This window comes from Eumetopias jubatus, unplaced genomic scaffold (assembly GCF_037043125.1).
Source record: "Eumetopias jubatus isolate StellerSeaLion01/CBP00866 unplaced genomic scaffold, mEumJub1_p1.0 scaffold_1, whole genome shotgun sequence".
NCBI classification, from domain to species: domain Eukaryota; kingdom Metazoa; phylum Chordata; class Mammalia; order Carnivora; family Otariidae; genus Eumetopias; species Eumetopias jubatus.
Window position 1 is genome coordinate 195,367,785 of NW_028274807.1, and position 25,831 is coordinate 195,393,615.

Below are 25,831 nucleotides of genomic sequence, written 5' to 3' on the forward strand. Positions count from 1 at the left end.
AAGCAGCACTCACTGTGACAGAGAAAGGCAGAGCCCCTGACATGAAATGATTTTTCCATGGCTGTCAGCAGCCATGCATCAGTGGGCCTCGTTCCTGACTTGTCTCATCATGTTCTTCTTGCTGGAGTCACAGGATGTCTAATACCAGCAAAAGTAATTAAAAATAAACCGGGAGACAGCGAACCATTTCAACCCTCCCTTTGGTATCAAGGAGGGCCTGCGTGCACTCTCCCCAGAGTGACTGAAAATGCCCTTTCCTGTCATACCGTTGACTGACCACGAGAAATGAATGTTCCTGCTATTTTCCTAAGACAGCTTTAGGATTTATCAGCCTTGAAAAGATACAGCCAACGACACAAACTGACCCAAAACTTTCGGACCAAAATGTGACTTCTGTCGGGGAAGGATTGAGGGACAGAGGGACGGAGGAAGGGAGGAAGAAGACAGAGAAATGTAACCACCCAACTGAGCCCTGAAATCAAAGAGCTGAGGGACACAGAGGCATCTTGGAGCATTCAAAGGAAGCTGAAAAAAAAAAAAAAGAAAAAAGAAAAAGAAAAGTCTACTATCTACTTATTACCTACCGCCTGCCCCCACTGAAATCAATGATGAGGAGGAGTCAGTACAAAACCGCACACCCAGCCGGGCCCAGCCTCACAGACTGGTTCCCCATACAGTAGTCAGGCAGTACTGCCGAAAACAGTCAGCACACGTCTCTCCCCCGTGCACGAGACTCCCACGGCTCCTCACTGCCCTTGGACACAATCAAAGCTCCATACTGTGCCCATCAAGGTGTGCAGGAGCTAACGCCCACCTATCCTGCCAGCCAGCCCCCCCACCATGGCGCTGTCCCCACACCCACCAGGCTCCCCCCACCTGCTCTTCATCCAGTTCCTCACGCGCACCCAGCTGCTCCTCCACGGGGTCCTGGGAAATACTGTTCCCTCCGTCTTGCCCAGCTCCTTTGACTCACATGTGCTCTCTGCAGGGAGACTTCCCTGGACCACCCCGTTCTCTGTCTCAGGCTGTTGCTTGTCTCCTTCGGAAGATTCATCATGGATTCTAACCAACTGGTCTTTTCACTTGTTTGTTATCTGTGATCTGCTATCTGCTGTCGGGATCTGCTTAGAGCTGTCATGTCAGCCCCATGCTCCTGGGCTCTGGTACAGTGGCCTGGGACACGGTGGGTTCTCCGTACAAATCCGTTGAATGAATGAACCACACCCCTCACACACCATATGGCTACTTCCTTCCTTCTACTTCCCCTGTCACCGTCCTCTGCCACCCTCCGGCCCCCACATTCATCTGGTTCTGTGGCATGAGGGGGACAGCCAGAGTACAGGTCGGGTGGGGGCAGCAAGAGCACATGGAGACCCCTCACCTACAAGCGGTACGACCTAAACTCCTTCCCCAGTTGCTGTTTTGGGTAAATCCCTTCTCCTCTTACCAGCTCAAGGGAAGGCAAAGAAAGAGCTTTGTAAAATCACTAGAAAGTCGGAAAAGGAAACAATGTAGTTTAGGGAAAAGAAGAAAGAAAAACTCCCTTCTAGATTGTCTGAGACTATTTCAGAGCTGGGTTCTTAAAAGGATGAGCACGGACTCAGCTCAGAAACTCTGCTCCCCAGAATGGCACAGGTCCTGTGGAAAGATGAAGAGGGAGGGGTACTTGAACTTTCCAAAACCACCACAGGGGCACTAAGAGCTCAGCCTTCCAGCACCTCGAGGCTACAAAGACATGGCTGGCTTGAGGCTTCAGCTTCCAAATTATGCCAAGGGAGGGAGGTCTGGAGCAACTGTCCTCCCTTTTGTTCTGGACGTAAATGATAATAGGACACACAGCACACATAACCAAAGCTCCTTCTTGGAGATTTCTGTGACACCAGGTCAAAGGACAGTGACCTCCAACAGTGTTTCCAAAGGTGCTCCAAAGCCAGACCCCAAACCATTCGGTGATCAAGGGCTTCCCCTGGACCCCTAACAAGGAGCCGTTCTGGCCCCGCTCCTCCATGCCACCCCCACCAGCTCACCAAGGATGCTTCAGGACACCTGAACCCTGCTTGTCTCTCTAAGGGCCTCACCATGACAACCGTCTTCCCTTTTGTTCTGGACGTAAATGGTAATAGGACACACGGCACACGTAACGAAAGAGCAAGCACCTTTGAGGCTCTTTCTAAAAGAGGAAAACCATTTAGTTACACCCAGACAGCCTCCATCTGAGGCCATCCATTTGCCATCCGATTACTCTCTGCCTGCAGCCACAAGGAGTTCCAAATCTTTGACATTCCGCAGACCCCCCCACACTTGGGGGTGGGAAGGCCAAGGAAAAGAACTTATTTTCTGGGTGACAATGTGTGTGGTATGGATGGACAGCTCTTCCTGGGACCTAAGGCTGTTTTGTTTTGCTTTTCCCTTCAGCACGTCTGCATCCAGGTTCAGGGAACAGCCTCCGTGTTTGATGCTGGCTTGTCAGTTCAGCTCCAAATGCTAGTTGTGGAACCCTGACTCAGTTATGTGACCTCAGTTTCCTCTTTGGTATAAAGGGGATAGAGGAGGGCTCGCCTCTTGGGTTTCTGTGCGAATTAAATGTACGTGAAGCATTTAGAATGGCTCCTGCCCCTTGGCATTTGATAAGAATTAGCTCTCATTCGTTTTGTATATACATTTTGGCACAAGAAAGTAGTTGAATGCATTCTCTCGTTGAGGGAGAGACTCAGGCTCAGGGAAGTGTAGGGAGCATCCCGGTGCTGCCTGCCCTCCTCATCACAGACCCACGTGAAGGACGGATTGTGCAGGGACGTCTAGCAGGCACAGAAGGGTCACTGTCCACACTACACGCCCAGGCAAGTTTCCACTGTTTCACCTGCAGCTGAAGCCAGTCGAGACATAGTGTGTTATGTGGCGGCTGCAGCCACATCTCCCTCCCTGGGATATCACACACAGCAAAGAGAGTGGTTAGCCCCCGAGCAGGTGGATTCTGACAGGCATCCCAGGGATCCCGCTATCCTTGGATTCAGGGAGTCTCTGGCTTCCTGTGTCTCAGCCAAGAGGGAATGTGATTCTCTCTGGGGTGTTCCCTTTGTTACTCAGGTGACATGAAAGCTGTGACACTGCCACGTGCCCCCGTCACCACCAAAACAGGATTCAAGCGCATCCGCCTTTTGAACGGCCCCAGCGTCATGTCCTGCATCCCCGCCCTGGTGGCAGCACTGAAGGAAAAGGGGAAAAACAGGAACTACTCGGACCAGGAGAGCAGAAAGCACTACTCCAAACGTGGGAGAGACCCCGAGGCATGGAGAGAGGGATTTGCCATCAAGGATCTCACCCCTCTGCCACTGATTATGTGGCTAGTATAGTTCATTCAAATGGAAAAGAGCAGTGGAAAGGAAGCGAAAAACCACCCAGACCATCCTCTGTTGAATTCAACTGTTGGACTTCCAAGGGCATCTCAATGACTTTTAACAACACACCGGTTGATTCCTTTAAATCAGGGGTTGACGAACAGGCCTTCCTATAGGGCTAGATTCCTTAAATTACTTTCCTACCATTTTCTTACCCATCCACTTTCCACTCTGTCTTATGCAGCAAGAAAGGTAATGATAAATCATTCCATGACCTTCTGCTGCTTTTTTTTTTTTTTTTTTTTAGTTCGCTTGGAAGAGCAACTATATAGGTGGCAGGTATGACCATTTATTCTAATTTAAATGCAGGCAGCTTTATTTCTTGAGCAGATCCTGGAATGAGTCCCTTCCGTGTTGAGAAGTTCATTTTTTATTCCAAGTATGTAAGAGCTGCTGTTAAGCTGCTAACCAATGGATATTAGGCAAAAGTAAATGGCATCCAATAAATGAATAAATAGCTCCTCATTTCTGCCCTTGGAAATAAAATACTGGCAAGGGACACATTGCATGGCAATCATGATGCTTGCTGTCTTCGGACTCACGGCTAAATCACCAATAATGCATTCCTTTTACCAACTCATTCTAAAATGTTTTATTAAGCAGTTGCCTTGAACGAGGCCCTGGTTAGGTGATAGATAGCTTTAAAAAATGACACCCACAAGTGCCTCCTGGCCTGCTCCCCACTTCCTTCAGCTTTCCCCTTCTGGGAACCCATCTGCCATACTGTAGGCAAATCCAGGCTACTGCCCTGAGGGGAGACACCTCACAGTGTGGCCCTGGAGGGTTAGACACCACAGGGAGAGGCAGGTCTTTGGGAGGAGAACCCAGACAGCCCAGCCAAGCTCCCAACTTCCTGCAGCTTCATCAGTGATTCTACCTGACACCACGTGGAGCAGAATCACCATCCAGTTAACCCACAGAATTGCAAGAAAGAATAAATTGTTCTCTTAAGCAATGAGGTTTGGGGAGGTTTTATTATATTGCCATGATAAATGATTTCCTCTCCTTTTCCCCTTCTCCTTGCTTCTTCTATTAGTTTTCTATTGCTGCATCACATGTTGCCACAAATGTAGTGGCTTAAATAAACACACATTTGCAACCCCCCAGTTTCTTTGTGTCAGGAGTCTGGGTACAGCTTAGCTGGGTCTTCTGTCTGTGATCTCACAAGGCTGCAATCAAGATACTGACTGGGCTGTGCTTTCATCTGGAGGCTCAATTGGGGAAGAATCTGCCTCCAAGCTCATTCAAATTGTTGGCAGGATTCATTTCCTGTGGCTGTAAGACTGAGGGCCCAGCTTTTTACTGGCTGTTAGCTGGAGAATGTCCTCAGGTCCTAGAGGTTGTCCCCAGCTCCTTGCTGATGAGCTTCTCCAAAGGCTGCTTACTTTGTCAAACTGGCAAGGAGAACCTCTCTGCCCTCAGGGAGTGTCCAAGCCCTCTTTTAAGGATCTTCTAAGTATAGCTCACCCAGGATATCCTTTTTGATTAGCTCAAACCAACTAACTTGAGACCTTGATTATATCTACAAAATCCTCTCACCTTATTATATTATATTGGTTAGAAACAAGTCACAAGGCCCACTCATACTCAAGGTGAGGAGATTATATAGGGGGTAAACACCTGGGGGCAGGAATCATGAGGCCACCCTAGGGTCTCTATGCCACACTTCTCAGCAGCGCTGGGATATGGTGCATGGTGGTGGTACTGTTCAGAGATATAGAATCTGTCCTCAAGGACTCAGCAAACCAGTGAAGATGAAAGATAGGCCTAGAAGTAATTACAGTGCTGGACATGAACCTAAACCAACCCTAGGACAACCCTGAAGGTGTCTGAAGTTTAGGGCTCAAGCAGACAAGATGGCCTCTGACTGGAAGGGAAGAGAGAAAGATTTGGGCAGCACCTAGACAAAAGAATGAAGCCCCAGAATCTGGGGAATACAAGCCCTGCCTGGGAAGCAGCAAGTACCTGTCAATCCAGAACTCCATCCCTGTGGGCATGTCAAGCACAGGAACGAAGCAGGCTGGGAGGAGAAGACAGAATGGAGAGGTCATGGTCAAAAGCAGAATGCACCTGCCATCTCTGGGGACAGCCATGTCTCAGCTCCAGGCTTTTTTTTTTTTTTTTCCATATAAGAATGTTGGCTCCCAAGTGCCAAGTGTACCTATTTATGAGAGAAACTAAAACTTTAAAATTTTATATACTCTCTCCAGACTTTTAAATGATGATCAGTAATTGGCAATTTTTTAAACAAAGTATGAGCCAAGAAACACATACTTTTGCCCTGGATTTGACTGAGGGAACAGGTTCCTGTAAAGTAAACAGAGGATCAAAAGTAGACAAGCCCACGGAGGAACCAAATGCTGTTCCTTGGGCTGTTTCTTACTTCCGGGAGTCCTTCCCCAAGTGTGCAGCATCCACATCACCTGGGAACTTGTGAGAAATACACATTCTCAGGCCCCAGACAGCCCTACTGGATCAGAAACTCCCAGGATGGGGTGAGCAGTTGGTGTTGGAACAAGTCCTCCAGATGATTCTGATGTTCATTCAAGCTTGAGAACCATGGTCTTATGGTAATCACATGCCAGTCTTCAGATCATTTTCCTTTCTTCTGAATCTACTTCCTGTTTCTCTAATCTCGAAGATTGCCAACTACAGCATGATAGAACCCTCTACTAAATATCTAATGTTCAGAATAACAGAGAAAGATGACTGCTTAGACATTGCACTTCATCTCCCTTTAACACAGTGCTAAAAGATGCTAAACACATCTTCCTTTAACACATAGGGACCCATGCAGACTCATTACCTGCACCTCCACAGAGAAGTCATCAAGAAGAATGTGTACGTGTATGTATATGAATGCCATAGAACTTTCCAGAATAGAGCAGGAGGGACGGGATCCTGCTATTAATTTCTAATCATAGAAGACTTGCTTACTACAAAAAGCAAATTTGCTTCGACTTGAAATACTCTATAAGTAGGTAAAACTCCTTGAAAATGTTGAAATTTCCAATATCCTGGTTCCAATTAATCCAAGAAAGCACCTGGCCGAAAATCAATATTGTACCTTTGGCAAGATATGTGTAAATTTGTGTTTTATCTGAAGAATTGTGACTTTGAAGCCCTCATTCTCTGCCTCTCCCTGCAAGTAAGGAGCGGATGTTTAAATACCAATATTACTGGGGCAACTGCTATCCAACAAGTATCACCACGTGGGAAGGATTTATAGAATTCAGTATGTGAGACTCATCTGATAATTTATTCGGTCTTAATGGAGCCGCTTAGGAAAAGCCCCCTTCACAACTGTTAAGCTGCTGATTGGTGCCCACTGGAGGAACTTATTAAAAACATGGATTACTGAACCACATCCTTAGATGTTTTGATTCTGTAGATATGAGATAGAGTACAAGTATCCATAATTTAAAAATCTCCCCAGAGAATTCAAACTAGCTCACAGCTTGAGGAACGTCTGGGTTTAGGCACTCAGAGGCACCAAAAATGTTAATACTCATCATTGATATCCTAACATATGTGTTCATCAGATAAATAAATGTCAACCTGGAAAGCAAAGAAGGAATTAGAATAGAGAACAAGCTTTGACAAGGGTGGGGAAAAACCCATGGGGGATGGAGAGAAGCTTCTGGGTGGTAATGAGGGTGCAGAAGGAGGAACCATAGAAAAACAGAAACATCCAGGAGATGACTGTATGGCCAACATGGCTGACTTCACCATCTGTAGATGCTGGACTCACCAAGCAGCTTTGGCTCCATGGAAAACAAAAGTGCTGCCCAATATGGGCAAAGCACCCTTCTCAATGAATCATTTCACTGAACATGTTAACCGTGTCTTTATGGATTTCTTCTCTCCTCCAAAAAAAGTTTCATTTTGAAAACAAGGAAAGCCATCATATTCAGTTTGGTCAACCAGAAGGCACAAGACTGAGAAACCATAGGTCATTATGAGATTAAATCTAGATGGGTGCCTAACCCTGGACAACCTGGGCATTACAGTATAACACAATTCTCCATCAACTGTGCTGCGCGGCCGGCATCAGCAACATACCTTGCGATCTGGCCAATTGTATTTAGCAAAAATAGTATCATAGGTGTCCACCGCCCCATCAGTGATGAGCATGATGGCCTGGCTGCAGATGCTTCCTTGTCCTGTGTGGTTGAACTGTGGGAAGAAACAAGTTCAAACTAAAAAACACACATAACATAACATAGCATAATAAAAAAAAAAGCCAAAATAACCCCAAATAAATAAATTAAATAAAATAAAAAACACACCAGAGAGTTCTGTACATCCATGAGACTTCAGAGGCATGAGGGCTTGGGAAGCCTCTCAAAACAAGAGCTTGTTCTGCAAAACAGAACCTACATGATAAGCTTTTCCCCATGCATTCACCCTCTTTGCTTTGACAAATTGGAACTACATATTGGCCTCAGAGGGGATTTCTGAAAAACCCACGCAAGGTGGGAAGTGAGATTCTAGGGCAAATAACCTGTCTTAGCTTCAAGCACAGATACTGCCACAGAATATAAGCCCCTAAGGCATTGGCACAGTCACCCTTTAGGAACACATGAGCCGCAGAATACAAGGCAGGCAATGTCTCTTTCAAAATCTAAAGGAGTCTGGTTTGATGCATTATATAATACAATCAACAAGGTTTTCGACACATGGAGAATAAAATGTTTTCAGGAACATGCCAATTCAGACTAGAAGCCTAAGCACTCCTTGTAGGGTTTGTTTTAAATATATATTTGTTTGCATGTAACATTACATATTAATTTATATACATTATTGAAATTCCAAGATTGTGCCCACTGGTGTGCAAAACCCTAAATTTCTTCAACATTCAGTTTTATGTGGCATTGTAAAAGCTCCCAGCCTTCATGAGTGGTAGACTGGGGTAGACTAGTCACCAGAACTCGGTGTCCTTCCCTTGAATCAGGGGTGAAGAATTCCCTTAATGAATGCTATTAATGCTGCAATTCAAAGTAACACCAGGTCCTTTAAAAAACCCTACAATTGGAGCACCTGGGTGGCTCAGTCGCTTAAGCATCTGCCTTCATCTCAGGATCCTGGGATCAAGACCCGTGTTGGGTTCCCTGCTCAGTGGTGGGGTCTGCTTCTCCCTGTACCTCTGCCCTCCCCTCCACTCATGCTCTCTCTCTCTTTCTTTCTTTTTTTTAAAGATTTTATTTATTTATTTGAGAGAGAGAATGAGATAGAGCATGAGAGGGGGGAGGGTCAGAGGGAGAAGCAGACTCCCTGCTGAGCAGGGAGCCCAATGCAGGACTCGATCCCGGGACTCCAGGATCATGACCTGAGCCGAAGGCAGTCGCCTAACCAACTGAGCCACCCAGGCGCTCTCACTCTCTCTCTTTCAAATAAATAAAATTTTAAAATAAATAAATAATCAAAATCAAAAACCCTACAATTAACAAGACAGTGCTGAGGCATGAAAACACAAAAAAGTCTTTAACTTTCAGTAGTGAAAACTCCCACCATTATAATTGGTGAAGTTTATTCGTTAATTCTAAAATTATTTACTAAGTGCCCACACAGAGCTGGGGATGAAACATGCAAAAATCCCTTCCCTCCTGTAGTTTATAATTCTACGTAGGGAGACATATAGAAACAAAGTAAATAAGTCAATTTTGTTGTATGTGTGGTAACAGTGATGTTAAGAAACAAAAAGAAAAAAGAAAAAAGAAAGCAGAGCAGGGGGATGGGAAATGGGGAGGGGGCAACTTTAGAAAAAATAGGGAAGACCTCACTGAGAAGGTGACATATGAGTGACACCTGCAGGAGGTGAGTATCTGGGGGAGGGATGTCCCAGAGAGGGCCAAGAGCACATGCAAATGCACTGAGTGGGCACGTTCCATCTGTTGACCAAGGCACAGGGGAAGGATGGAGACTGTTCTCGGATTTGCTGCTGGTTCCTGCAGAAGCAGAGAGCTAATAAAGCATTCAAGTTGAGATTTAATGCCTAGTCTCTGTGTACTTAGAGTTCTGATGTAGAGATTGAAGTTGCAACTTGAGAGAGAAGACTATAACTAACTGGATGAATGAATGGATAGAAGGATGGATGGATGGTTGGATGGATGGATGGATGGATGGATGGTTGGAAGGAAGGAAGGAAGGAAGGAAGGAAGGAAGGAAGGAAGGAAGGAAGGAAGGAAGGGAGGAAGGAAGGAAGGTGGGCAACAAGTTTTAACTTACTGAAGACTAGCCCCTGAGGTAGGTACTATCATTACTGGCATTTTACAAGTGGGGAATTTGAGGCAGAGATTAGTTAACTTGCCCAAGGTCACACAGCTCCCATCTGTAATGGCCAGGATTTAAACCCAGGCAGTCCAGCTCCAGAATCTACTCCCAGATCCAGCACACTCTATGGCCTCCCAATAATGAGATGAAGGTCCTTGAGCAGATGGAGATGCATGGAAGGGCTCCATAAATGCTCATTTCCTTCACCTGCTTCTTCCTCCCTCCATCCTTTCCAGAGTTGTAGGGTCACATGGAGTCATCAGATCCCCCACCGAGAGTGAGTGAGTGACTACTCCTCAAAATGTATGCCTTAGGCACTTGCTTCACTGCAGTCCTGGTCCTGGCAGCTACTCCTGCAACTCAGACTGGACCGGAGCCCGGAGTCCTTGAGTTAATGAGCAGATGTGGCCCATGATGTAATATCATAGAAATTCTCAGGTATGTACAAATATTTGAGAACTAAAGCCCTCATACACAACTACGGTTCTACTGTCTTTATCAATTTAACATACTATTCCAGAAAACTCTTGTCCAGGAAGATAAAAATTGCCAACAAATTGATTGCTTATTCCAGGAACATCCTGAAAGGCCCATCAACTCTCCAATAGAAACTATCACGGGACAATTTATAACCTAAGACTCTTTAAACCCCTGACCTCAAAATCTTCCCTCTGCTGCATCCACCAATCCTAAACTAGAATATTAGGATTCTCACCCAGTCGTAACCATGCCTCTTCCTTCTCCTCCACTCTGAAAGACCCACCTTCAACCAACCTTCATAGTCTCAATAAATGGCAGTGTCCCTTCTACTCTGAGACACTGCTAAGATTCTATCGTCATGGTGCATTTTCTTCCTTGCTGCGGTAAGAAGAAATATCCCTGTGGTCCTGTCCTATCAACAGGTTGTTCTGGCAATGTTTTGGGGGAGCCTGCATTCAACACCGTCTTCAGATCATTGAATAAACCCAGCAGTGGGCCACTAAATAAAGGTGATCTCTGCTTCAGTTCACAGAGGCTGAAGAAAGGGGAAAAAAATCAAGACACCTTGGGACTGTTGTTCATGCAACTCATTGGAAAGCATCCTGGCAATATTCTCCCAAACGAAAGGCAAGAAAGAGAGGGAAATGAAGATATCTGAATAATGTAGACTGGAAGAAGGGGCTGCCCTGAGCTGTTTATTTAAAAACATCACTTTCCTCTCCGGCTAAGTCCCTGGTATTCTCTGCAGCAATCTGTTGGAGAATTTTGAAGAATGCAATTAAATTCAAATGCTTTGATGAGTAATATCTCTTCTCTTCATATTTGTCTAGAACTTTTTTTTTGAATAGCGGGAGTGATGAAAGTATTTTCCATAATAATAACAATGACAAGGGCCTGATGATGAACTACAATTAGCTCAGTGATTCATCAGTTAGCAGCGAAAATTTCAATGCATCCTGACATTTAGAGCATTTGGTTGTGATTAACAGTCTTTGAAATGTCACCGAATTTTATTTAATTGGCTAAGAAAAATTTTTAAAAGGTAATCACTGCAAAGATCATATTCATCGCCAAAAAAGATAATTGCGGTTGTCACATGACAAGGTAGATGCTATAACTACTGTAGCAAACTGGCTCTGTGTTCTTACAGAAACTAATGAATGCAGCAGAGATCAATAGATGGAAGGGTCTTAGAAGTTTATTTGAATGCTCCTTTCAAAGCCGTTTGTACAACAACTGCAAGCCTTTAAGTCATCGGAGCAAATACTGACCCTGAAATGCAGGTAATTGCAAACCAGAATTTACTTCATGTAGTTCTAGTAACCTCTGAACCATTCTGAGCCCCAAACACAATCACACTTTCGAGTGTGTGTGTGTGTGTGTGTGTGTGTGAGAGAGACAGAGACAGAGAGTAGAGAGAAAGAGATAGACATACACACAGAGGGAGAATGTGCGTTTGTGTCATTAAGAAATAACTATTCATATTGGCTTGCAAGGGCAGGTGCAATACACAGAAGAGAATTATATCACTTAAAGGTCATACTGATGCAGTGGAAAATAGTTAAAGCTTCATTTTCATGGGAGATTAACCATCTCTGTGTTTTTCAAAATGTTTGGCTATTTAAAAGCCCAGTGGCAAGAGATGAGATAGAAATGTTTCTCTCTCAGATAAATGTGCACTCAAAATATGGTGCCACCCATCAACCAACCTCAATCAATGATATTCTGCAATATTTTTGTTCTTTCCATTTCTTGCTGTCTGGAATTTACATTGGACCCATTGGGTTTTCTGATTAGCCAGACCCCAGAGGGATTTTACAGGTGAAGGCAGATCAGAGAGGCGTGTGGAAGGTTTCCCTGGTTCACAAATATTTCCGTCACCAAGAATTAAGGAAAGAAATCCAGCATGTGCTGGTGATTTCCCTGGATCTGAGAGGTGCTGGGAGGTTAATATACCCTCTTGGAGCATACAAACATATTATGCCTGAAGGTGTGTTTGGTGAGCTGTGACTTCTACAAGATTCTAACCTTGAGGTTCTGATACGAGATAAAGAGTTCCTGAGTCAATACGTTTGAGTACTGGCATAAATACATTTTGGAAAAGGTCTGTTCCCTGCAGGACTTCGGAGGTCTTGAATGTGCACAAGTGCGTTATGAGTCTCTGGGAGAGGAGGGTGCCATCTCGCCACCTGGACAACACCTATGCTGGAGTATCTCAGCAGACCAGCGTCATCTGGGCGTGCAGTGGGAAACACTGGCTTGGAGGGGTCTGGGAACCAAACTGGTAAGTGTAGGGGACAGGGAGAGAGAAGGTTGCAGGGCAAGGAAAAGGAGAGAGGAGACAATCAAGGGAAGCAGACAATCCTGAGGACTGGGGCAGGAACTAAGACCAAAGCATCAGGAGCTCGAGCTGCTTCTAGAAGCCAGAGGCAGCCTGGCCAGAGTTGAGGCTCCCCAGTGTCTCTGTGGTCACAGGAATGGCACTACCCACCTACCTCAGCCCTGCTGAAAGGGAGGCAGGCATGGCTTCATTGTGCAGAATCCTCAACCCTGGTTTACTAGGGCCAGGTTCATGGGCGTGGGATGTGCATGGCTGTACGGGGCCCCACACTCCACTTAACACTCTGCTGCCTTTCTCGTAAGATTCTTAATGACTTCTGGACAAGGGACCTGCATTTTCATTTTGCACTGGGCTTCATCAATTATATGGCCACTGCTGGGTCTATTCCCATCCCCATTTTACAGATGAGGAAAATAAAGGTGAGGCTAAGCAGAGTTTTCTCAAGGTCACACAGCACATTCTGACCAAGTCAGGATTCTCAGCCCAACCTGCCTAACTCCAGAGACCACAGACTTCATAGGACAAGCATCCCCCAACTCTCACTCCTTCACCACTTCTGCCAAAGAGCCAGGAAACAGAAATTCACTGCAGGGCACCTTTCCAAGCAAGGGACTCACTAGCTCAGAGTAGCCTTGCCCTGCTATAGACACGAGGCTTTTGCGATGAAAAAGAGAACCAATTTTATCATTGTGACAAGTCCTTGCAATACGACCCTCTAGAAAGAGCCTACTGAAGATGCAGAGCTTGGCATCTCCAAGCCCTGGGAAGGTACCTATCCAGGGTTCAGCTCAGAATTCAAAGGTACAGCTTGGCCCTTTGCTCTGGTCAGCTATGTTCATACATTATTCAGAAGCTATTAACAAGGATGGGCTGTCCCAATCACCGAGCCTCACCTAAATGTGAATTCCTGTAGGCAGCAGCCCTGGGGCAGCAAAGTACAACAGAACAGCCGTGGGTTTAATTCGAGTTGAATTCGAGGTGCTGGTGAGGCTTCCCTCCCCTACCCTCTTGAAACTGGCTCAGGACCAAAACCTGAATGGCCTTCTGTGTGCCAATAGATACTATTGGTAAAAGGGAGTCTAGAATTAGGGCCTACGCTCGGCTTGGGAGGCCAGCGTCACTGAGTAGGAAAAGCTGGAGTTTCGGAGTCGGGCACAACTACTGACCACCGGGACGCGCCGTGTGATGGTGGGTGGGTGCTCACCTGCACACTAACCCCCGGGGCCCCACACAGCTGCCTGAAGACCGAGTGTGGGCAGGCCACTGAGCCTCTGGCGGCTCTCCCAGCTCCTCCAGCACCTCAATGGAACTGTTGCTCCGTTTCGTGCCTGTTTGCACTCAGTTCCACCCCATACCTTTCCCCTGCGCTCCACAGTTTCCAGGCTCTCCAGGAGTTTTGACCAAAGAAAACTAGAGGAGGCAAGGAAGAAGCCAAGGCTTTTCTAAGCTATGTCTCCCTTTTTCTGATCTGGGGACATGGGCGCTTTCTGGCAATGGCTGCATCTTTTCCAAGGTACCAGCTTCCACAAGGCAGGCCTTCCCCCCACGACTCCAGCTCTCTCTGGGCAGCCCCTCCACAGTTCAATTCCCATCCGGATGACTACTGGGAGGAGGCTCCAATGATGTCCCTCCCTCCGGTCGTCCCTCTTACCCTAGAGAGGTGCTGCCTCGTGCTGGTGCTAATCCCAGGATGGTTTCATTCTCTGTTTGGTTTCTGAGCTTTTCCACCCCTTATGCAGCCAAAACCCTGAAGTAACCCCTTGCTGTTGGACACATCTAGAGTGATTTCTATCTTTTTACTTCTTAACATCCTAACCTACCTCCCTAGTGGGTGACCAGTATGTGTCACCAGATAATGTCATGGTCTCCCTGCTACTGTCTTTGTTTCTCAATACAGCAGTCAGAGAAGTCCTGCTAAAACTCAAGTTGGTCATGGCATTCTCTGCTCAGACTCCAGCGATCTTCCCTCCCACACAGAGCAAGAGCCCAAGTCCCCACAGGAGTCATGTGGTCCGGTCCCTGCTCCCTCTCTGATCTCATTCCCTAGCCCCCTCCGTCCCCCACTTTGCTCCTCACACGCTCTCCTCGCTGTATGGTAAAAATGCTGAACAGCTCTGCCTCAGGGCCTTTGTACCTGTTCCTCTTGCTGGAAACTTCTTCCCCAAATGAAATCGCTGTTCCCTCACTTCCTTAAGGTCTCTACTCCTACCAAGGGCACCAATGAGAGAGATCATTCCTGACTGCACTGTATAAAGCAACAAGTCCTTATTAAGCTAGAACGATGGGGCTGTTATTCTCCATAAGACTACACACTTCATCTGTCTTTTCCCATTAGATCTGGGGTCAGCAAACTTCTTCTGTAAAGGACCACACGATAACTATTTCAGGTTTTGCAGACCATATGGTCTCCATCGGAACTAATGAACTCTGCCCTTGTAATGCAAAAGCAGCCATAGAGGATTCGTAATCAGGTGGGCGTGAACACACTCCAATAAAACAGTTTTTACAAAAAGAGGCAGGCTGGATTTGGCTCATGGGCCATAATTTCCCAACCTTTGCACTGGAACATGAGGTCCATTAAGGCAAACACTTTGTCTAGACTATTCCCTAATGTGTTCCCAGTGTCTGGCATTAAAAGCACACAGCATATACCAGTTACATAAATGATACAGAACCTGCATTAATAAAGATAGTCATTATTGTCCCACTACTCTTTCAGAGTAACAAGAACACAAAAGTCCCCTGCATGTTCTTTCAGCTTAACACATTGGGATTCCAAGGGCAGAATTACTAGCCCAGGACCCCTCAAAGGTTTTCAAAGAATGTTAACAGGTGCTACTTGAAAAATGGATTCCTGTTCCAAGAAGTGTAAGGAACAGTCAGTTGAACAACATTCCTTCCTGTTGTGCTTCCTGGAAACTCGATTGTGCTACTGCGTATTGTGAATCTTCAAGGGGCTGGAAGAGAAGGAAGGATGGGTAGGGCACCCCCTAAGCCTACCGCACAGAGAAAGCCCTTCTGCTGAACATTGCCACAGGCAGGGATTCAGTGTGAAACACAATGAGAAATGAGTCCACTCCATGAAGAAATTGAAAGTTTCTGAGATGAGATCTGCATTGGAAGGTATTCAAGTGTGGGTGGTCCCAGAGCCAACAAGCATGGCAGGCAAGAGCCCCAACCAGAGGGCACAACTGGCTCTGCCCAGCGGGGTGTTGGTTTGGCTGCACTGGCTGAACTGGTTCCCTAGAGGACTCTAATGGCCAGCCTCTCCCTCCCATCTGGCACCTCACTCAATGACAGGCAAGGCCAACAGTAATGCTGGTCTACAAGGAAGGAAGGAAGGAAGGAAGGAAGGAAGGAAGGAAGGAAGGAAGGAAGGAAGGAAGGAAGGAAGGAAGACCAAATAAAATAAAACATAAAATAAAATTCCATTTCTTCTCCTGGACATAAGAAAGGCAAATTAAAGAGGAGCTTACATCACTGAGAATGTTGAAGGCCTCGTTCAGAGCTATATCCAGCATTCCAATTCCTTTGGCAAAAAGTTTGTCCAGATGCTCCCGGAAGTGCTGGAACAACAAAGCAGAGAATTCATTAGCATCCGAACTGTTACATGAAACACTAACCTCCAATGAACAGGTGCACAGTAAGACCAATGAGTCTGGGACCAAAATGGTCATAATACGTTTCTATCCTTCAGAATTCAAAACATAAGAACCCATTCAATATAAAATTTACCTTCCATATGCATTTTCAGCTTTGATTACATTCTAGAGGAAAAATTCATTGAATTCTGGTGGAAAGTACTTAATTTATCTGAAGTTCTTACTTTCCTTTCAGCTCCCATGACCCACTCTATCCCCTTCTACCCTCAAGTTTCGCACTCCTGATCACTTCTAGGACTCTGCACATGCTCTCCTCCACTGGGAACCCACCCTCCATCCATTTCCTAACTCTCCCACCACATTTTCCTCTCACCTACTTTCGGGACCTCAGTTTGGACATCACCCCCTTCTGGCCTAGGGAAACTTCCCAGACCCCCATCTCTGAGACTGCTTCAGAATGCTTCCTTAGGACCCCATGCTGCCTCCCATGCTCAGACCCACCTTGCACTTAGCACTCTGGGTATAGAACTGCCAGTTAAATTCTGCCCCCACCCAAGACTGTGACATTCTGGAGACCAGGCATGTCCGGTGGCCTACTCTGTCTCCCTTGATGACCACATATCTGATACACAAAATGTGCCCAAACCACCTCCAAAGAGAAGGATAAAGACTGGATCCCAAGGTAAAACTTGTGATTACAGCAAAGGGGACACAGGCTAGAAATCAGAAGAGCTTCGAGGAATATGCAAAATGGAAACAAATCTCTTCAGAGACATCCCCAAGGCCCATCTGCCTATGTGGGTTCCACAGAAGCCCAGCATCAGCTGGAGAGTAAAGGCAGCAAAGAGAAGTAACTGTGGAGCCCATTACGTTTCTGCTTCTCAACAAAGATGCAAGAGTGGGTCCAGGCACGTGCCCAGGGACACATGAGCCAGTGGGATGTCCACTGACTCAAAGCTCATGTCCACAGTGGCACAGCTGCTTGGCATTATTTTCCAACTGCCCTGTTCCAAAACCACTTCTTTTCTACTGAAATGAATTACTTTCTCCTCAAAGGCATCCACACCCTTGTCTGCTGGAGAAACTGGACGGAGGAGTCATGAGGAGGGAGAGGGGCAGGAAGGGTGTGCTCATGGAAAATGTTGGCTGGTGATTTCCTGGCTGAGGAATGGCTTTCTTTCTCTTCCATACCCTGGGGCCCATCAACACCCCAAACATTCCATCAGCGTGGTGACACCTACTCATGATGTGTCTGCCTTAGAACTCCATAACTGATTGTGGAATAAGAATAGATCAGAGAGATCAATCCTAGGACATGGCCAATGGTTCTAAAATGCTCTTCTCCCTGGGCCCCTTCCATGAAGCAGCAGGGGCCACTGGTCATGGGGGTGGGCTGCAGGTTTGCTGGCAAACTGGACTGGAAAATTTTGGTGGGCCCCCCACAGTGATTCAGCTTTAAAGACAACCAGACCTAACACGAATCAAGATTGGATTTTGAAGTTGGCTGCTCACCCTGGGAATATTCATGTAACCCACAAGATCCCTTCCTGGGTCCATCCCTCCCTCACAGCAATCATGCCCTCATCCTCACCAGAGCAGCCACGGTTTGGAAACCTGCTTCATATTGGGTCCTCAGCAAATATCATGCAATTGTGTCCTCACAACAACGCTGTAAGTTTCCATCAACCCACTTTGCAGATGAGAAGAGTGAGGCTCAGCACTTCACCCCAATTCACACACCTCCTAGCTGCCTGGCCCAGGTTCCGCCCCAGGTCTGCTTCACCCATTCTAATGCCTCCCTCTTTCTGCTATACACCTGCTACATTTTTTGTTTTTTAGTACTTTGTATGCCAGGCACCGGCCAGGAGCTCTTAATCTCTACACCTGGGCTACAGCAGAGTCTACAGGAGACTGTCTGAGTCTACAGGCTTGCATAATGGGGGGAGAGAAATGCTGAGGGCCAGGGACTTGCTGTGGCAAACCACACGGCCAGGAACCAAGCTTTGCACTTCTCTGTTCTTCCTGCTGCATGTCCAAGGCCCAGCAGGATGCTAAGCACATGGCATGTCCTTCTCGAGCACCCAGTGAACAAATCCAGACAGTTAACTAAATCTGAGGGAGCCCAGGTGTCCTGCCTGCACGTGGGCAGAAGGGGATCAAAACAGATCAGTCTGCCTTCTCCAAGAATCACTGCCCTTGGAGACCTGACTCACAGGTGAGTAACGGCCACCAGGAAGGACTTAGTTAGGCTCCACAGGCACCTCAGGGCAGATCCCACACACCCTACAGGACATTGTGACATGCCCATCACACAGCCTGCTGAGAGGCTGGACTTTTAACGGGCCCCAGGTTCACATTGCTGTGACCAGACCCTGCCTTGACAAGTTCATTCTATTCATCTGATGTCATTTCTGTCAACTGCATTTAATTGTGCTCAGCTACACAAGTTTACACAGTATCCTTTTTTTTTTTTTTTTAATAACATAGCAACCCCGTTTAGTTTGTCTTTTAATCCATGTGTGGCTGCATTTCCTTTTCATCCATGTGTCATGTGCAGGAAGACTGCTCCAGGCAACGGTTGCTTTTATTGCCGGACACTTAGAGGAAAATGCAATAACATGCCATGGAGTTCCCCTCGACTCGATTTCATAACAAGGTCAGTTCTGATTTTATTTCTTCCTGGGACAATTCTGGTCCCCACACTACATGGGAAAAATATGTTCCCAGGTTAAGGGGTTCCAAATGACATCACAGATGAAGGACACTCTCTCTGTTTCTTTCCCTCTCCTCTCCCTCATGTCCAGACTCCATTTTCTCCTACGCCACACCTGGACCAAATCTCCTCTTCCAGGCTGCGTTTAACCCTCGGCCCACCTCTCCTTTTACACAAAACCAGGGCCTTGCCTTCCAGGGAATCAACCCCAGTGATGTAGCCCCACCAAGAGCTGCTCTGTTCACCATGGCAGCCATGAGCCAAATGTAGCCATTGACAGTAAATTTAATTAAAATTACATAAAATGAAAAACTCAGTCGCTTTGTCCCGCAGCACATTTCAAGTGCTCAGTAGCCCCCTGTGGCCAGTGGCTACTGCACTGGAAGGTGAAGATCAAAGTACATCTCCATCATGGCATAAAGGTCTTACTGGACAGAACTCACCTGGAGACACTCGGGCTAAAAGGGTCCTTCCCCCTTACCAAGCCACTGACCAAGGGTGAGTCAGAGGAAACTCTAAGGCTTGTACTCAGTGAATATGTGTGGTTTTTGCCTGTTCAACACCCATCCCCCTTCTTCTGATTTTCCTTCTCCCCCAGCGCCTCCTAATTCATATGGTTTGGGTGAGGCTAACCTCTCTCTTCCTCCTTCTCAGATGAAGAGGTGAGCCCATCTATCAGGCTTGACCAATTTGTGAATTCCATCCCAAATTCTACTAGGTACCATCAGGCATGAGCATATGACCCAATCCCTGGGCCTCTACTGAAATGTGGGGAAGACAGCTTTGTCTCTACTGAGATTACCGAGAGGTAGGGAAGAAGCCTGGGGCTGCCAACAGCCATTGAGCCACTGGGCAGGAAGGGCTCCCCCGAATAAAGGTGACGGCCAAGGAGAACCAGGCACACAATGGAGGGGGCAAGACAGAATCAGGACAGCATGGCTTGAGCTCCTAGAACCAGGCATGCCTAGCTTTTTCAGATAAGCGAGCCAATAAATTTGCTCCTTTGCCTGACCAGATCTAGCTGGATTTAGGCCACTTAATTGAAAGGAAAGGACCTTGATGACCACAACCATCACAAGGACCCTGGCCAGGACAATGCCTCCAAAGCCCCGCCCCTGGATTATAACGATCCTCCACATCTCCTCCACCCCCCCCTCCCCTTTCTAATCACCGCATCACATGGAGTGGCTTACTTGCCGTATGAGTGCTCACGCCAGACAGAGTAAGGCACTTCACGGCACACTCCTGGTGTGCATGGATTTAACGCCCACCGCTTTCACTGCTCATGACATGGAGTAATTTGCTAATGAGGAATCCTAAGCATGTGCACTCCAAGGGTAGTGTCTGGAAGAGAAGGAAAGGGCCTGGCCCACTGCTCTGCAGCCTCTTCATCAATACAGATTTCTTCTTCTCTACTCTCAGTTGTGGTTGCTCTAAGATTCAAAATGTGTAATATTTAATGCCATCACATTATAACTGTTGTATGTAAGCAATTGCTATTTAGACTTCATGGACTCTGGAAGAAAAAAAAAACTGAACTAAAATTCAGGAGACTGAGTCCTAGTTTCTGGCTATGCTATTTATCAGCTATGAGACCCTGAAACAGGTAGCTTTGGCTCTCCAGCCTCAGTTTTGGTTCCTGTGCAATGGGCATGGGAATGCTGCTACACAGTGGTAGGAGAGTGAGGGCACATTGGTGCCTCGGTGCAGCGGGCAGAAGCCAGGCAGCCTGAATTCCAACTTCCACGGTGTCCCCTACCCTCTCTCAAAACCTGAGTAAGCCACTGCCTACATCTGGGCCTTCAGCTCTCTCCTAACACAAGGGGTATTGGGCTGAACTCTCACTGAGAGTATAGGAAGGAAGTCATCTGAAAGAACAGTGATGACAGAAGAATGGGAGACTATCTCCATTTCATATTCACTAAAATAAATATATGAAAAAAAATCCTACAAAATTTATACCTCAAATACCTTCTATGCCAACTTCCCCATTTGCAGGTTTACAATCTAATATAGGCCTTGGGAAATGACTTCTTTTGCCCTGTGAGGGCCAGATTTTATTACATGGAGAAAGACACGTGGTTGAGACCCGAGTGCCTTCCAGAGCCCGCTCCAGAGAACAGAAGGTTCAAGATTGCCCAAGCCAGGAAGACGCGCCACAACAGTGTGCCAGAAGGTGGCTAGTTTCCATTACTTTTTTATCTAAATTAAAATAAACAATTTATTGGAAATGGTGATGGTTCCATTTTATTATTAAATTTCAGTAAAGGAGGAGGAGGGTGGCTTTTTTATCTTTGCTTCATGCACTCAGCCAGCATATGCCGCTGCCCAGGAAAAGGCCTCGCTTCCAAAGCAATTAGTGCAGCTTAATGCCTGAGGAGAGACCCGGGAGCGCCAGCAGGCGTAGCACAGCTCGGCTGCTTATCTCTGCGAAACAGTCACAACGTCCAGGCCAGCGGAGGGTCCTGGAGAAATAACCCTCTCCCTCCACCAGCATTTGCTTTAGTTGACTCCACACTGATAGTGCTCTCTGTGATAATAGCAATCATGTTTTCTCCTGTCGACATAATTATAACAAATGCTTGAGTCCTCCCAATTAAAATCAGGGGACTAAAGGGAAAAGTGGACATCAGGAGACAAAACCATCCCCCATCCACAGAGCTCGTGGTCCTGGCTAGGAGGCTTTAGGGGGGAGGCGAAAGGCCCCCAATCAACGATCCCCATCCAGGTCACCGGCATTCTGCAGACCTGAATTTTACGCCCACTAGGTCTGGAGGAGGGTCACGGCAGCATCTCGGCCATGGGAAGGCTTTCAGAAATTCTCACCCAAGTCCTCCAGGGGCAGCCAACACTGGCCGAAGGACAACTGTATGCTGGGCACTGTGTGTCCTTCATGCATCACCTCGCCTGGTCCTCCTCACTTCCTTAAAATGTACCATCGGGTTCCTGGTTTTGACATATGGCCAAATGGAGTCTCTGAACGGTGAAATGTTTGCCCAAGGTGGCCGAGCAAGTATGAGGAAAGGGAGTCTCCAAATGCTGAGTCCCATACCCTCCCAACACTCAGAGCACAGCTCTCCACATCCTTGACCCAGTCCAGCCTGCGGGGGCGTACAGAGTCTGAGGGGTCATGTGCAAAGCTGCAATCCCATTCAGGGCTGGCTTCCTGGGTGTGTGACCTGTGCAGTCACTCAGGGCTCCGTGCTCAGAAGGGCCCCGTGCTGGGTTTAATGCTTCGCTGTCCCTGTCTTGAAATTCGTAATAATTTTACTTTTGAATGTGTGACTTGTAAACGAAGTGCCCTGGAACAGGATCATGCTTGTGAGCAGAGCAGGTATGGGAAGTGTGCGTGCGCCTGGTGTGCCTCGCTGCCTGTTCACACCCAGCCCTCACCATGCCCAGGAGCCCAGAATCCTGGGGAACAGCGACACTGTGGGCCTTCATCAGACAATGCTTGACTTTATAGGCTACTCGGCACTGTGCTGTCCAGTGGCTAAAAGGACATGTTTATGGGCAAACTAAAATTCAGAAGCTACAAGTCAGGGTACCCTGTATAGGCCCTCCCACAGTCAGCTCTATTAGTAATAGACACGCTCCCACTTCCCTTCTCAAAGACAGACACAGCTCGTGTCCATTAAGTCAGCCCAAACAGACAAGCGGTGTCTGTCTCATTCTGATGTTAGACCCCCCGAAATCCCCGTGACCCCCTTTGCCGGTGAACTGCAAACACAAAGTGCAGAAGCCCATTGGCCAGAGACCCAGAAGGCGTCCATGCTTGTCTTCTGACCCGACTAGGACAGATGCTAGGCCACAAGATGATTTAGTATAAATATGGATATAATTCCTCCTGACCACACCCCTGGGACCGCAACCCTGGGGTGGTCTTCCCGGGCTCCAGTTCAGTCTGAGAAACCCCCTGGCTGACCTTGACTGCATCTTTTGGGGGCACACACACACCAGGGACCTAGGGCAGTGCCCAGTCAATAGTTTACAGGAAAGACACACAGCTTGGGGCATTGCTACCCCCAAAGCCCAGGCTCCGGTGCCTCAGACCGTCATTCGATTCCAGTGGGGAAAGTAGATAGTGACATGGTGTCTCTCAAACATGAAAACGGAATGGCCCAAGAGGCTGGTGGTATTAAAGAGCAGGCCCAGATGTTTGCAATTTGGGGGAGAAAGTACAGACACTGACAGAACCTTGTCAGAGCCAGGCCCGGTTTCTCCTTCATGTCGTCTGCAACAAATTGAAGTGTCTGAAGGTAGCAGCTGTTTCATGCTAAAGCCAAATTGGAGACCGGATACATCTCCTGGACGTGAACGACGAACACTGTTTCACACCAGGTAGTCACGTTAGTGATGACATCATTTTGATGGCAAAAGCACTACTACGCCAGGTGAGATGGTAGTGACGAGCCCAGAGCCGGCAAGTCTCTACGATGGGAAAATACCTCTGGTAGGACAGGTGCCTCCACCAAAGCTGTCCACGGCGGGGCACGGCTGTGTCCCGGACGACTCGCGGCTAGATCCTCCTGTGCATTCACTGACCTCCCCATCAAGCATCAGAGGGAACCTGCTCTGGGCCCCTCGGAGAGACTGAGCAAAGCCACAGCCCAAATGCTACTTGGACAGAAATGCCTGCTTTGTGTCTCAACTCCGTGCAGTGGTGTGTGTATCCACGGTAGGCCTCACCCTTCACATCTTTTGGACATTTCTGAAGGTCCAAGTTCATCCTCTACAAACTTTATGAAAACCTTGATTTGATTCAAATCTGCTTCTTGGAGGAAGAATGCTTTCATCAGTTTCAGTGTGCAAGAGCAGACAGAAGTCACAATTTTAGTTCATTCCAAGCACCATGCCAAGCTCTGTGGAAGCTCTGACTCCGAAGAGATGCGTATTTAGAGTCAGCATCCAGGGAGAACGGAATGCAGAGGCAGCCCTGGGGATGAGGAGGGCTCTTCTTCATCAAGCCTTCCCCTCATGGTCAGGGTCAGGAGGACACAGATGCAAAGCTACAGCCCAGAGTGGAAGGTGGTGGATGCCGAGAACACACATCTGGAGTCACAGTCCGGGGGAAGGAGGGGGTGGTGATGGATGTGCCTTGACCCACCCCCCGCTCGCCCGTTCAGTGACAGCAACACTTATTTCTGGGACAGCCTGGCAAGGATGTGGGACCCCAGGAGACGACTGAGAACGTTTTCTGTATAATCACTTGGAAGATTTGCGTAGTTTTACAAAACTTGTACTCAATTAAAAAATATTTGTTTCAATGATCTCTGTATTTTGCCAAATTAATTACATATGGGTATCAAATTTAATTGTCTGAATGGAAGAATCCATTCTCATTCAAGTCTGTGAATAAACAAATACCCTGTATGGCATTACAATTTTTTTTTAAGGGATGTATCAACATTTGACCAGTCCCCTACTGATGGAAGTTTAGTTTTCAGTGTCTTACTGTTTCAGACATTACTACGGTAAACATCAATGTTCACAGATCACAGTGTCACAATGTAGATGTGTATAGTAATACCAGTATAACAACTTCACAGAAAGTTACTAGGTCAATAATTTCTTCATTTATACCGTGCAGGGTTACAATGAGAATTTAATGAGATAATGTAGACAAAGTGCTTACTTAATACAGTCCAGCATACATATCAAGCAGTCAATAAAGGTTAGGTGTTACTAGTAGGGGACAAATGGCACCGTATTTCGAGGCTAAGTACCCAAATCGAAATTCTAAAAACAAAAACAGAAAACCCCTACAAGTCTATCTATAGCAGAAGGGAAGTCACTGGCTCCTATCAGGGGACTGGGAGCAAGGGCTCAATGATGCACTCCAGGCTGGACCTCTGTGTGTCTCTCTCCTGGAATCACTTGGCTTCATTCTGCCAGCAGGCTCTTGACCGCACAGCTGCCTACGTCACTGGTGTCACATGTACCTGGCGCAGACTGCCCAGGGGCCAAAGCTAAGGCTGTCAGATAATATCAGAATGCCCAATCGACTTTGAACTTCAGATAAGCAAACATGCTGAAAATGTTTCCAATGCTTATCTGAAATTCAAAGTTAAGCGGGTGCCCTGTTTGTTCGTTTGTTTGTTTTGCTAAATTGGCACCTCCACACCAGACCAATTTCGACAATACTTCTATCAGAAAAGTTCCCAGAAACACTCCAATTAGCCCAGCCTAGGTATGTGTTTGGGCCTGAGCCAATCGGGTGGCCAGAGAATGGGACTGTTGGCTTACCCAGGTCTGGATCATGTGCCCGTTTTTGAACTTGAGGTTGTAGTAGCAAGAGCTGAGGAAAGTCCCACCTAAACTTTATTGAATGGGTTTGATATAGACAGGGATTTCACTGAGGGGAGGAGGGAGGGGGATTCAGGACAGAGAAGAACTGATGTACAAGCAGCTTGTGGGCGAGGTGCAGCCCTTCACTGGCTTAGTCCACATTCTCAATGTGCTGACACAGCCGGGGAAGCAAAGACGTGTCCAAACACACACACACTTCCACAGTGAGCAAGGGCTTTACTCTGCAGCATATGGACAGGCAAACACATGTAGAGAGGAGATAAGAAACAAATGGCAGCTTTTCCAACTGAAAATCACAATATGCTTCTAAAAAGTTAGAGTAAAGGATTTCTAGAAAATAGATGGTCCTGTGGATGGTTTGAGGTCTAGTGGAAAGAATGCCTGAGACAGAAGAAAAGATAACACTGCGATAACTAGTATTTATTGGGTGGTTTCTATGCACCAGCCTTGGCTTGAGCACTCACAAGTAGCGTGTCCTTCAAGCCTTACAAGCCTAAAAGATACGGCATTCTCATTACCCTCATTTTATAAATGGAAAAACAGATTGAGATGGTTCACATCACTTGACAAGATCTCACAGCTAATGAATGGCAGGGCTGAAGTTTAAATCCAAGCATCCTGTCTTTAAAATATATATTGTCACCCTCAAAAAAAAAACCTTTTTGTTATAGAAAATTTCAGTTACCACCTCATGGTGAATCTTACTTTATCAACA

The 25,831-nt window shown here is 46.9% G+C and overlaps 1 protein-coding gene across 2 annotated transcripts in view; it reads right to left on the reverse strand.

The window, feature by feature from the left end:
• Positions 1-25,831, reverse strand: part of CACNA2D3 (calcium voltage-gated channel auxiliary subunit alpha2delta 3) — an 889,368-nt gene that overhangs the window by 395,419 nt on the left and 468,118 nt on the right. For both annotated transcript variants that reach the window (XM_088022023.1, XM_028124497.2), the window contains exons 10-11: positions 15,969-16,058; positions 7,461-7,574 (exon numbers count right to left, since the gene is read on the reverse strand). In XM_088022023.1, the coding sequence (XP_087878149.1) occupies positions 7,461-7,574; positions 15,969-16,058 (204 nt within the window). The remainder of the gene's footprint in view (positions 1-7,460; positions 7,575-15,968; positions 16,059-25,831) is intronic.